Here is a 13,835-nt window from a genome sequence, read left to right as displayed (position 1 = left end):
CTGTAATTTATACCCTGCCATTACATTTTTCCATCTGTAACAAAGAACATCGATATAGTTATTTTAACACCCCAAATCGATTTTAAAAAGGTGTGACTTAAGCGCATCAAAATCAAAATGTTCAGAAATAATTTGGATGCATCTTGAATTCAGAGGATTTAGGATATCCGTTAATCAGGCAGCTGCTAAAAATTCTATTTTGAATGAGTATCTCCTCACTAGTATATTTACTGATTTAATAATGAATATTTCTGTACGGTTTCTATGATGTTATTTGGCTCTGTTTAGGGGGACTCTCTAAGGGGGAGGAAACTGGGTGTTGCCCGTTTTTTTACGTCGTCTGAATTCAAGCAGCAGCAGCAGCAGCACATAAGGAGATTGGAGTTCAGTCTGCGCGAGCTCTGCGGAACGGCGGCTTCATCGAGACACTTCTTCGTTAACCGGCTTTAAAAACATCCTCCAATAACCGACACCATGGGCGTTGAAGGCTGCACGAAATGTATCAAATACATGCTCTTCTTCTTCAATTTCATCTTCTGGGTAAGTGGTCATTCATTCTGTGCGATGGTCCTGAGTCTGGCCTGAGAAACCGCCATTGGTATTTTGTATTAAGAGGACTGTTTATCCTTCATGTTTTCCGTTATGAACAGGAATTTAAATCGTAGACTTAAGTTTGATTACGAAAACGCAGATGAACCGATAACTTCTGTTAGGCTATGACTTATTCGCTGAACGTGAAATTATTTTGAATACAGGTGTTTTATGTGGAAGACAGATTGCTAGATTGTAGAATGGCTAAGACAAAATGATAAAGGCAGCAAAATGCTATAACAGGAGCTCTTTTTTTCGACCTCAGAGCGAACATAACGGACGTGGGGCGGAGGAGTCCAGCAACAAGATTTCATCACTGCTCTCGTCTATTAAAACTCCCCACAAAGACTAGTCTTATGTTTATTATACTTGTTAAACTTACTATTTTCTTTTTCTTATTATGTTTTTAATTTCACAAAACTACGTTACTAACTGATAGTTTCCCAGTTCACACTTGGCGACATGTTGAAGTATTAAAATAGCGCAGTAATAAAATTGGCGTTGTCTGGTCCCTCCCGCTCGCTGTAATTTGGAAAACAACCTGGAAAAGTGAATGACCATAAAATATTCCACCATAGCCAGATTGTGTTGAGAGTTGTAGCGTATCATGCCAGTGTATAATAGTCACATTGCCTGTGTCTTCTCTAATTTCGTTTTTTTTGTTTTTTAACTCATTTCCTTTTAGGAACTTACTCCTACCAAACAGCCTTGATAAAAAATCATTCATGACGCATATTTCTGATAAATATGCGTCATGCTCTTTCTTAGTTGTTAGTCAAGCATTCACAGTGTCCTCTCAAAATGGCTGGTCAGTTAATCAGGTCTCATTTTACATTTTGTCACTTGGTAGGTTATTTCTAAACCAAAGAAATAAGAAGTACATTGCGTAACTGCATTGATAATTACGTAAGAAGGTTGATAAGTGCTAAAACTAAAATGTTCTTCTTTTTCTTCCCAGAAAGTGGCATCATGAACAATACAACTGGAATTCATTACAGTTGCAGTGTTTAGGCCCGTTTACACCAAGGATGATAACTATAAAGTTTTAATAATTGTTCTAATTCTATGAGAATAGCAAAGTCCACACCACAGCTATAACGATAACAACACAGAGGAACAATATTGTTTGAATCGATTTCAGAATGTTTTTTTCCCTGTTGATAAATGATGAAAACAATGTCAGCCAATCAGAATTCAAAAAGAGCTTTAAAGAGCTTGTGCATTTAAAGCGTCAGGCTAAACTGCAGTGTACACTTAGAATAAAGAAAACGTTATTGTCCGTTGGTGTAGATGCAAATATTGTTATCTTTAAGGTTAGTGCTCTTACCATGAATGGGCCTTTAGGCACATTGAGAAGCTAAATCCTATAGCCATTGAGATGAAACATGAAACCAACATCAACCATAAAACAGAAGCCTATTTTCCCCCTTGGCTAATGGGTTTAACACCCATGCTCATTTCTCTACAGGCCCAACAGGTGCTGAGACCACTCGTGTGAATGAACATGCAAAACAGCATGATGGCTTCTTACTTTGAGGAATTTTGCTTTGAGAACTGACCCATAGAGATGGTGATGGTAAAAATACCTATAAAGAAGGTGTTAGATCTAAGTGTCCATTGCCAAGCCGATAGGACGAGTTTGACAGTAACTTGTGGTTAATGCAGAATAGGTGCGGGGGTTTGACAGAAGGTCTGGGCCTTCTACTTCTGAGCCTCATGCTTTGACATGCCAAACATTCTACAACCACCTCACACTGGGTCATGGGTCAAAAATAGAACCCGCCGCACCAGACTGCTGGCAACAGAAGGGAGAGGTCTGAGAGGAGGCTTTATTTCTAAGACCCTTACACAGGATGATAACAGTGTGTGAGAGATAGAGAGAAGTGTGTGGGGGGTCAGATGCTAATTTCGTCATGTTGCAGAAAATATTAAAGGGTTAGTTCACCCAAAAATGAAAATAATGTAATTTATTACTCACCCTCATGCCGTTCTACATCTGTAAGGCCTTCATTCATCTTCGGAACACAAATTAAGATATTTTTGATAAAATCCGATGGCTCAGTGAGGCCTGCATTGACAGCAAGTTAATTTACACTTTCAGTGCCCAGAAAGCTACTAAAGACATATTTAAAACAGTTCATGTGACTACAGTGGTTCAACCTTAATATTATAAAGCAACAAGAATACTTTTTGTGTGCAAAAAAAACAAAATAAAGACTTTTCAACAATATCTAGTGATGGCCGATTTCAAAACACTGCTTCATGCAGCTTCGAAGCTTTACCAATCTTTTGTTTCAAATCAGTGGTTCTGAGCACCAAGGTCATGTCATTTCAGTAGTTTGGCAGTTTGACATGCAATCCGAACTACTGATTCGAAACAAAAGATTCGTAAAGCTTCGAAGCGCTCACCAAAACCATGTGTTTTTTATTGATTTACCATCTAACAAAGTTATCGTAGTTGGTTAAATGAAGTCGGTGTGCCACCTACAGGCCTTTTGGGTGAAGTGTAGGTTGATAAGAACGTGCAAAATGGCCATAACTTCATTACCCTTTTTGATAGAATAATCGTGATTATAATTTTGAGCAAAATAATCGTGCAGCCCTAGCTTCATGTATGTTTTTTAAGGTTGTTGTATCACAGATTGCTTATATTTATAAGCTAAAAATGACAAAGTTATCAAACTAGTGATGTATGTCTATTATTATAGTCTCTAACTGTGTGTTGTAATTAAGTCTAGTATAGTTTGCATGGACATGCTGTTGCTGGTAATACAAAACATGCAAATGACATCAGCCGTTGCATTTGAGAACATTCATTTGAGGAAGTGTTTGTTCTGTAATAATAGCCTAATCATTACACCTACTTAGCCTGAGACTTGTTATTAAAATTCAGAATTTGTTACATTTTGTGTATGTGTTCACAAACCTTGTGACTGTCCTCCATTAAACTTTTACTCAGGGTCACACTTCCTTCCCTATCAGGAAGGTAATTCTCAAAATATTGATGTTTGCTCTGCAAAAATGCAGTAAAACACTTGTGTAAAAAAAACCCAGTATTGACTATATATGCTGCGAATATTTAAAGCATGAGAATTAGAGGGAAGACGTTCATGTAGAAAGTTAAGTCTTGTGTTCTGATGTTTCCCCAAAAGACCCAAGTTGGTACTCTTAAATAGTATTTTATGCAATTCAGCTTACACCAGCAAAACTACAATTTCCTTTTTACGCCAACTTAGTATTGGCTATTTGCGCTCTGCTGAATAGTGGTTTTTTTTTTTTGGTTTTTTTTTTTTTTTTTTTGTGTGTGTGTGTGTGTGTGCTTTGCATACAACAGAATACATCTGTAGCATTTATTCATCAAGCATTTTGTGCAATTCTGCAATAATTGAGTAGTCACCATCCATGCTTTTTCTGTGTAAATAGGCCATTTGATGTTTTAAAATTTACAATAAAATGACAAAACAAAGTTGTAATTCAATCAGTGAAAGTTTTTGTGAGCATACTTAGTTTTTATTTAAAAGCATTATAGCATGGATTGCAATATTATTGCCTGTAATAGCTTGTAATAGGGCCAAATATCCTGTATGGCAAATAGATTATTATTAAATTAATCCTTGTGTTTGGCTCTAAAAAATGAATGGCATTTCCTGCCTTTTTCTACATAAATTCAGTTAAAGTATGGAAACTGAGAAGGGAGGATGCCCCCAGATCGCCCCACAAGAATTATGGCTTATTCTGCTTATAACTCCCCCTGACACCTCTGGTCAACTGGAAACTCCTGTGTTTAGGGGAATCTCTGTTTACTCAGATATTCATTATGGGTGAATGTGGAATCCATCGAGAATGGGTTGCTTAAAGTGACAGAGCTTCTCCATGAACCATCACTTTAGAACCTCTCCCTTTGGCTGGCCCTCTGTTTACTCAGTTGCTAAGCAGCGGGCTGCTTGAGCTCTGGAATGGGCCTATCTGGCCTTTGGAGAGAGTGAGAAAGACAGAAAGAGAAATGGAAAGAACTCTTTCTCTCACACTTTTACCCTTTCTGGAAACGATTTTCTCCCCTATGTTTAGTTGGAGAGAAAGTTCCTTATTGAGAAATTGTTTATTATTCAGCATGCAAATTTTGGAAAATAATTAAAATATCCAAAAATACCATTTGCATTAGATAAAACATGACGTTTCAAGAAATGACATTTTGAATTAAATTTAATATATTTTAAGTTTTTATTTTAATTTGAGTTTAAATTTGATGAATGTGCTTTTGTCATATCTTTACTATTTCTATTTACCTTTTAATTTAGTCCAGTTTTAGTTTCAGTAATAGTAATTTTAGTACATCAACTTTTTTTTTTTTTTCAGTTAGTTCCCAAGGCAACAATTTTTTTTATCTACTATTTATTTTATTTCAGCTTTATTTCAATTAACGAAATTTTTTTTTGATAGTTTTAGTTTCAGTTAACAATAACAACAGTGGTTATAAATGCTCAAAATTGATTTTGTAGAGGAGAGGCTGTGGTTTCTTTTTACATCAACAGGTGTGAAAGACCAGTAATGGTGGGAAAAACCATTTAGAGAGAAGAGAAAGTGCCCAGTGTTTCCCTCGTGATCCTTTATGGGGAGTGTGGTGTGTAAGAACTGCACCAACAAATGCTTTTTGGTTTGACTTGAAGTGAATATCTGTGGCGATGCAGCTGTTCGCATTTGTAGAACTAGTGCGAGTGTTGGATTCTTGATTGGAAAAGAGTAGCAGAACGAGATAAAGGAAAGGAAGGAAGTATGAGTCCATTGTTTTCACAGCCAGAGTTGTGCGTTCTGCCCATCCCAGCATTCCTGCTAATGGTCTTTGCTTCGTCTCACATTCCCGTTACTCTCCCCTGTGCGGTGTAGCTGGATCTCCTTGCTTCTAACGGCACCCACCAGGATCTTGGCGGTCTCCAGTGCTCTTTAACTGCACTCTGCATTCCTCCACAGAGCCTACGCATTCCTGACGAGATCCAGCTGCTCTCGCAGGGCCCAGCTCTTGTCTGATTTGACATTAATTTCGCTGTAAATAAAGCCATATAAACAAAGCCAAATAAACCTCTGCTGCTTGTCATGCAGCTGCCCCTCCCCCTCCAGAACTTTCCCGCTTCTTATCCGCTTGTGCATACAATACCACACATTGTAGAGCTACTTTAAATGGTCTTCTCAACTGCCTACGCCCTCTTTCTTTTTCCCCCATTTTCTATCTCTCCCTCCCCCTAGACGCAAGAGTCTGTGAGCACCCTCTCTCGTGAATATGCCATGTGTTTATGGGCCTCACTCAACTGAATGCTCATCACTGTGAGCTGTGTAAAGAGAAAAGCGGGCTGAACCATACTGCTGTGGCGTACAGTGATGTTTTGATATTCTTAACCCTCGGCACTGTGGGCCTCTAGATGGGGTCTGTAACAAGATCCTTCCCTCCACCCTGCCTCACAGAATGTGTCTCTCTTTCTCTTCGTTGAATGGAAAATAAGCAGACTACAAGAGATAGATCCAAGGAGATTGACAAAATGCATCCACGCACCACTTTAAGAGTCGAAATGAAAAAGAAAGGTGTATCTAAATATGTAGATACACCTTTCTTTAAATATAAAGCTTAAAGTCTAGAAAAAATAATATATATGAAGTTCGCAAAAAGTCTTGCTGGTTTCTTTTGTGCATTTAATAACAGTGATCACAAATGTTCAAGTTGCATAATTTCTTTTCCTCCTTGTTTTTTTTGTTTGTTTTTTTCAGCTGGCTGGTTGTGTAATCTTGGGGGTTTCACTCTGGCTTCGTCATGACACTAAAACAAGCAGTCTTCTGGATTTGAGGTATCAGGACACTGAACCACCCAGCACCTTCTATATCAGTAAGTACATCACTTTCTCTTTCCATTATTACCCTCTTTACTCACATTTTTTATCCATCTCTCATTCCTCAGTCTCTCAACCCATCCATAAATCGTATCACACAAAGTTTTCGACTAAGTCAATGAATAATTGCAGTACATAGGATTTATTTGAGTGATACACACACACATATATATATTAGGGGTGTAACGGCACATGTATTCGTTCCGAACCATCACGGCATGGACGTCACGGTTCGGTTCACGCAGTATGACAATGAATACAGGCGATCCACACTCCAATCCAGAAGGGGGCACGCACAGTAATGCTTTTTAGCATAACCTATTCAACCTATTTTTTAACCAGCATTAACCACTAATAATCACAATAAGCTCTGTGTTTTGTTACTTTCGATAAGAAAAAAGCTTTCAAATTCTGTCCGTTTTCAAACAATAAATGCCGTTTTGACGCTTTTTGATGTGGCGTAACAGATCGCTGTATAGGCGCCTTAGTTTAAACGGCAGCGCGGAGCGCGAGTGAACGCAATCATCTCTTCCTCTTCACTACTACAGAATGAACATGAATGAACATGAAGGCATGTTGAAAGATACAGTACAACTTAGTGTTTCAACCGCGGAAAGATGTCAGTAAACCAGTTTGTAAACAATCTCACGTAGTATTACATTTACCTCAGAAAAGCCATTCAGTGTCAACAGCTTGTTAGTTCGCTAGAGAAATGAACTGTTTCGCTAAATATATGCACTATATTAGCCTATATATTAATTATATTTTACTTAGTTAATGTTAGGCCTAAATAAATCCGTCATGAAAACAAGTTATGACAGCCACTGTGTAAATGATTATATTTCAATAACGAATTGGAGAAACAGAAGTTAATGCAAAAACTGCCTTATGTGTAATTTACTTGCTTACAATACATACATTTTTTTTATTATTATTTGAGTGTTGATGATTATGTCTAAAAATAAATAGCAACTGAATTTAATAATTTGGGCTGTTGTTAATTGTAACCTTTATTATAATAATGTGCAAGTAAGGACTCCCTAATAGTTCACAGTATTAGCATAGATTTTTTTTCTTTAATTATAAATGAATAAATTTAAAGACAGAGACACAGTTGGTTCAGTAAAACATTGTTTAATAAAAAAAGAGATTTTTTTTGTTTTTGTTTTCTCACCCTGCTGTACCAAACCCGTACTGAACCGTGACTTCAAAACCGAGGTACGTACCGAACCGTCATGTTTGTGTACCGTTACACCCCTAATATATATATATATATATATATATATATATATATATATATATAATATTACAGTAAAATATATATATATATATATACAGTAAAATCCTTTCTAATAAGTGATACACCAATATTTTGGCAACTGAAAATATTCGGCTAAAGCAGCAAAAAAAACAAAGTTTCAGCTGAAATGATTTTGGTGTTCAGCTCGTTGCCAAATAACTTTACAATGACTGGTTTAATTTATCACCTGAGAACCTAAATTTCATTAAAGAAACTTTATTTTTTCGGTTTTCGACAAAATAAAAAATTTAATTTCGGTTTCAGTAAAAAATCATTTAGTTGCATCACTTGTTCTGATGTTTTCGGTGAGTTAACAGGCACGCTGCTACTAAGAATAAACACAGCAATGCTAAACACTTTTTTCGCCTTTTTTAAATGGCACAAAGATCCATTGTATTACATTTTATACGGTATGTGTGTTAAAAATAAATTAAATTATAAAAATAAAGAAAGAGAACTTTTGTTCAATAAATATTTAGCTTACTGGATAACTGTATTGGTGAGAAGCAACGAGCCCAGCAGTGAGACACACCCAAATGAATTTTGCAATTTCACCTAAAAGGGAAGTCAACTGAAACAGAAAAGAAATGCTAACTTTAGGCAAGGCAAGTTGATTTATATAGCACATTTCATACACAATGATAATTCAAAGTGCTTTACATAGAAAAAGAATTAAAATAATCATAAAATAATTACAACATATGCATAAGAAATAAAAGTATCATTCCTGACTACCTGAATCACTAAATTCGGGCTAGTAACTTTAGTACTAGTTTTTTAGACACCTCTTTACACAGGATGGTCTTGGTGCTGTTAGTGTTGGGATCAGTGGCGGCTCCTGCCAAATCTCTCAGGGGGTCAATTGTTTGCATGATTGGTCACCCATTCAATGGATAAATTAACAGATATTTAAGGATGTAAAAGCAGCTGAACTACTTTAGTATTAATGAAAAATAAACTGACTCTTACAATCACAAATCTTACAATTACAAATCTCCTTGCTCTCCTTGTGTGTTTCTATATGTGTGTTAACACAATTCAATAGCAAGCCAAAATCCATTCAAATACTGAAGCCAGGATGTGGTTTTCCAAAAACTTTTTACTTCAATTTCAGTTTAATAAGAAATAATTGAAATCACATAACTCACTATTAATGTTACTCACTTGTATTACACTGCTCACTCACTTACTGCTCACTTATGTTGACCCGTCCTGAAATCCTTTTTTTGTTGTTCAAATCAAAATTGTTTTCAATTGTTCTTTTCGTGTGCATGTACCGAACGCATCTCACGGCCAAATTAGTATACTTTAAAAGGCTCTCATGCTCAACTGTGCGCGGATACACAGAAAATGAAGTATACCCGGGCCTTATACCCATGCTCTGTTGTGCAACAAATCCTCCTCCATGGTCTTGTCAGTCATCAATAAGTGAACTGTGATTCCTGCTGCGCTGTATGCGACTCTACAGCTCATTTTAATAACACAAGATCTCATGGCACGAGATCTCGTCACCCCTAGTACACATGGTTCATTTCTTTCCAGTGATTGATGACAAGTAAATAAAAACACAATATCAGTTGGCTTTAGGGAGAACTGATTGGTTGGTTCACATGGACATTTGTAAGGTCAGAGGTTACTGTCAAGGACTCTTACAGATGCACAAGTGGGCTGTTTCTGATGGCAACTGTTAAAAGCTTTGTTTATTCAGGAAGGCCTTGTGCCTGTTTAGGCACAGAGGTTAACAACTGGGTAAACAGTTCTTCAGTTCATGTCAATGGTATTATAAGACCTAATATTTATTGAGGAATGGATTTTAAAAAATATCTTATCTATACCTTACATGTGAACAAAAACTTTTTAAAGTCAACCTAAAATGAAAATTTTGTCATCATTCATTCATCATTTTCCACATTTTTAAGGATTTTTTTTTATTCCAGATGTCTTTTAATGCCTTGCAAATGTATACATTGCATTTTATTTTAATATTGTTATTGTACATTCTGCTGATTTAAATGTGGAACCAAGGTTGGCTTGACATATTTGAAGTTTTGTGGAAATAGTAAGAATAGCTTGTTATAGTCTTGGACTGGGATAGAATTCAGATATGTTTTGCATTGTAGGCCATTGTTTTCCAAATAGAGTTTTTGAATATAGATTTCATACGACTTTTATTATAACTTACAGCTATTATTTACAATTAGTCAGTATGAATTATTATTATTATTTTTTTTTTTATTTAAGGTTCAATGAAAAATATAAAGACTAAAAATATATTCTAATATTTTAAAATTAATAATGTAAATATTTTCTTCCACATAAAAAAATACATGAAAAAAATTAATTGGGTAAAATGTTGGCAAAGCAAATAAAAACGTCTCTGGTTACGCATGTAACCATGGTTCACTGAGAAGGAACAAATGAGAACTCGTACTGCTTCCTCTAGAGGACACAATGGGAAACGAAATACCCACTCCGCCATATCGGCTGTGGTCAGCATAAGATCAACTCAACAGATTTAGATGCTGGAGCCTCATTTCCTCATTCAGGTCTCTCACGGACTGTCAGTGACACTATTCCCTACTGCCATTACCCAAGTTTCCAACCCTATGCAAGGAAATCCCGGCATCAAATCCTTTCTGCCTTACTTACCGGAGTGGGCGTCAGAACCTGTTCCAAGGGCAGAGCTCAAAGGTCTGGTAGTGCCAGCCTTACTGCCAGGCATTACCTTCAAGGGAATACTGGCGTAAAGAAACATAAGTTCCTTCGCCTGTCACGCTACTAGGGGGATCTGGTTCAACCCCTAAAAACCCCAGGGGGGCTGTTAATGAAATGCTCAAACCTGCCTGACTCGAAGTCAGTATCTCTGAGCCCAATATTACTCATAGGGCCTCAGACGGGTTTTTTGGAGAGCAGAGGCCTAGCAGTATGACTCTCTAATGCGAGAGGAGGCAAAACTACACTCAACCTTAAGGACAGCTTATTACAGCGGCTCACAGAGTGCCAGCACCCAGTTACTGTCTAGCTGGAGCTCGGGTGAGTGGAGGCCTCGCGGAACGACTCTCTATAGCGAGAGAAGGCCAACCATACTCAACCTCAAAGACAGTTTACCAAGGTGGCCTCAGGAAAATGCTCTAATTTAAAGGCTCATAAAGGAGCCGCCTGCTTAAACTCCAGCCTCTGGGGGAAGCGGCTTCAACTTCAGAAAACATAAGGATGTTGCCTATTTAACCTTATTTCTACATCTAATTCCTCAAAATTAGATCTAGCAAATTAATCAGTAGCAGTACCAGAGCTAGCAAAAGGAGCTTAAACAAACATTCCTGTTCAACTCCTCCCGCTCTCCGCCTACAACCCCTGCGTTTGATCATACCTCACTGATATAGCGGCTGTATGACCCAAGCCACAGAGAGTTGGTGCTTAACTCATCCCTCAAGAGAGAGTCAAGTCTGGGTTCACTGCGACCGCATCACACAATGTACATTACCCCCCTCGGGAGTTAAGCTAACTAAGTTCAAACGCCAGATTCTGTAACTCTGAAAAGAATCCGAGAACAGCCACGAATGTATAGCTATGAGTGCCTTCAACTCGAGAAACGAAAGCACTCGTGTAAATGCTAACTACTATCCCTCAGGTGAGAACAGAAAAGACAAAGCTCCTTACCTGTCTCTGTAGATAGTTTTGTGACTGCATCCTACCCAGCACATCCAGCCTCCTTGATGAGTTGAAGGCTTTTCACCCAAAATCACGTCCCACATCCATAAAATAGGGGCGACGCAAACGGAACTTTCATTGAGAAATCCTTACAATGCACGCATTCAGCTCCCTTGAGAACTAAACGCGCTCCTCACTCATGCACAAAACGCACCCGCACACGCTTCCAGAAAACGCTTGGCAGAGTGTTTCTTCATTATATTTATGTTCACTTGTACACAAACAAACAGATCCTGAAGACAAAAGAAATTGATGACGTGTACTGTCGCCGGCCAATGACATTGTCGCATTTGAATCACGTGCTTCAGACACCGGTCATGCTGGAGGCGTTCCTCATTATGTCCTCTAGAGGACGCAGTGCGAGTTCCCATTAGGGTTGTGCGATTAATCGAAATCATAATAAAATTGCGATGTGAGCAAGTGCGATTTCTAAACCGCAGAAAGCACGATTTTCCCCCCAGTGTGCAATCTGAATGCAGCGCGCCTTAATCTAGCTCAAGGACAGAACAGAGTGGGTTTACCGTTACGACATGGAAGAAACCACAGAAGCAGGGAAGGTGAAATGTGGTTTGGGAATATTTTGGATACAGGAAAGATAATATATCAGTAAAACCCGAGACGCAGGTCTAGAGGTACATTTTTTAAAAGTTTTTTTTAAAACTTCTTTCACTAAGAGCGCCACGTAGAATGCTGTCATGTGCAAGATGCTGCAAAAGATGCAAGGTTACATCATTTGCCCACCGCAGCACCGCCCCCACCGTCGTTTTGATATTTTATAGTAATAAAAATCATTTAGTTCAGTTAAAGAACACAACATTAAACACTGAATGCATCTGCTCAATTCAGCGTGAGCTGAACAAGAGTCGCAGCACAGATCAGCAGCAGGAGTCAGATTTTCTCGCCTCACTCTTGACTGACAAGATGATGGCGGAAGATGGTTTCAATGTGAAATTGAAAAGTGCCTATTTAAACATGTTTGTCATTGTACTGTTTTGTTGTTTTGTTTTTTCATTAAGAATAATAATGAAGCAGTTGCCGTCTCCGAATTGCCTCTAATTCAAAAGGCTGGCTGCACATGCATTTATAATGGTGCGTGTCCACTGGCGCAGAGCAAGCGTTTTCAGTTCATTCCCATATAAGTTGAGCTTCCATAGGAATAAACCCGCACCACTAGGAATGCATGTGCGGCCGTGTGCATTTTACTTTCATTTCGAAAAACGATGGCATATTCCAAACGAGGTATACAAAAATATACAATACAGACCTTTGCGAACTGCACAACATACGAAAAGAATTCAAAAAAAGTCATAAAGAAATAACTGACAATGTCACATATCATTTATGCAAATATATGGTGCTTGCAAATATCTGCAATAAAGCCAGCTTCCAAAAAATTATACACACAAGTATATCTGTAAGTAAAAAAAAATTTAAAATTGTGATTAAAATCGAAATCGCAATATTGATAAAAAAAAATCGCTCTGCAGCTAAAGCAAACCAACTAAATTGATATTAGGGACTGAAGAGCATATTAGAAAAGAGAAATGAGGAAATAGAGTGGTGTTTAGCCATTCTTATGTTTTGTTGCAATATACATATATACCTTTTTTTTTTTTTTAAATCAATTTGTCATTTTATTTTTAGCTCAGCTGTGCATTTTATCTTGTGATACATGGAAACTGTAACGTTTAAGTGCAGGTGTCTGCTTTCTCAGGCTGTGAAAAAAACCCTCACTGTCGCTTTTTGGAAAACACTGTTCTCTTTCCCTTTTCGTCTCTCTTATCCATTGGTCTTGAAGGTATTTTTCAGCTTGATCACTTTGCCTGCAATATGGAAAACACGTGGCTCACACTCATCCAAAAGTGAAACCTAGTATTTTCAACATGTTTGTTAATGAGCTTATAACTAATGGAAACAGGAAAATTGCTTTAAAGAGCCACAGAGGGTTTGCACTGTCTGTTCTCCTTCTCTGTGCCCCTTTCCTCATCCCCTACCCCCAAACACACATAAACACATTGACTCAACATACATTTCTTTCTTCTGGAATGCAGAATATTATATATTATGCTTAACTGGAGATATTTTTGCAACTCTGTGTGCTAAAGGGAGGAGTTTAATACGTGTGGTCCTGCTTAGGGTTTGGAAATTGTGAAATTCCCAGTGAGTCATGTTAAGTATTTCCTAAACATTTAGGGCTGGCTACAGATGTGACTAACTGTGTGTGTGTATGTCTTGCGTGTATACACGGATATAGCTTAAATAGTACTACTAACACCCCTGACTGGATTGCCTGAAACAAAATGTTTGCGTTTCATACCATTTAAAACTAATTTTGAACAGCTATTTGGCACAAGTTT

At 37.7% G+C, this 13,835-nt stretch overlaps 1 protein-coding gene across 1 annotated transcript in view; it reads left to right on the top strand.

Moving 5' to 3' along the window:
- Nucleotides 1-288: 288 nt before the first annotated feature.
- Nucleotides 289-13,835, top strand: part of cd81a (CD81 molecule a) — a 31,490-nt gene continuing 17,943 nt past the window's right edge. The window contains exons 1-2 of the mRNA XM_051898735.1: nt 289-540; nt 6,349-6,463. Of these exons, the coding sequence (XP_051754695.1) occupies nt 475-540; nt 6,349-6,463 (181 nt within the window). The 5' untranslated portion in view covers nt 289-474. The remainder of the gene's footprint in view (nt 541-6,348; nt 6,464-13,835) is intronic.

This window comes from Ctenopharyngodon idella, chromosome 7 (assembly GCF_019924925.1).
Source record: "Ctenopharyngodon idella isolate HZGC_01 chromosome 7, HZGC01, whole genome shotgun sequence".
Lineage (NCBI taxonomy): Eukaryota > Metazoa > Chordata > Actinopteri > Cypriniformes > Xenocyprididae > Ctenopharyngodon > Ctenopharyngodon idella.
Note: the sequence above shows the minus strand (reverse complement) of the source record. Positions and strands in the feature narration are given on the sequence as shown.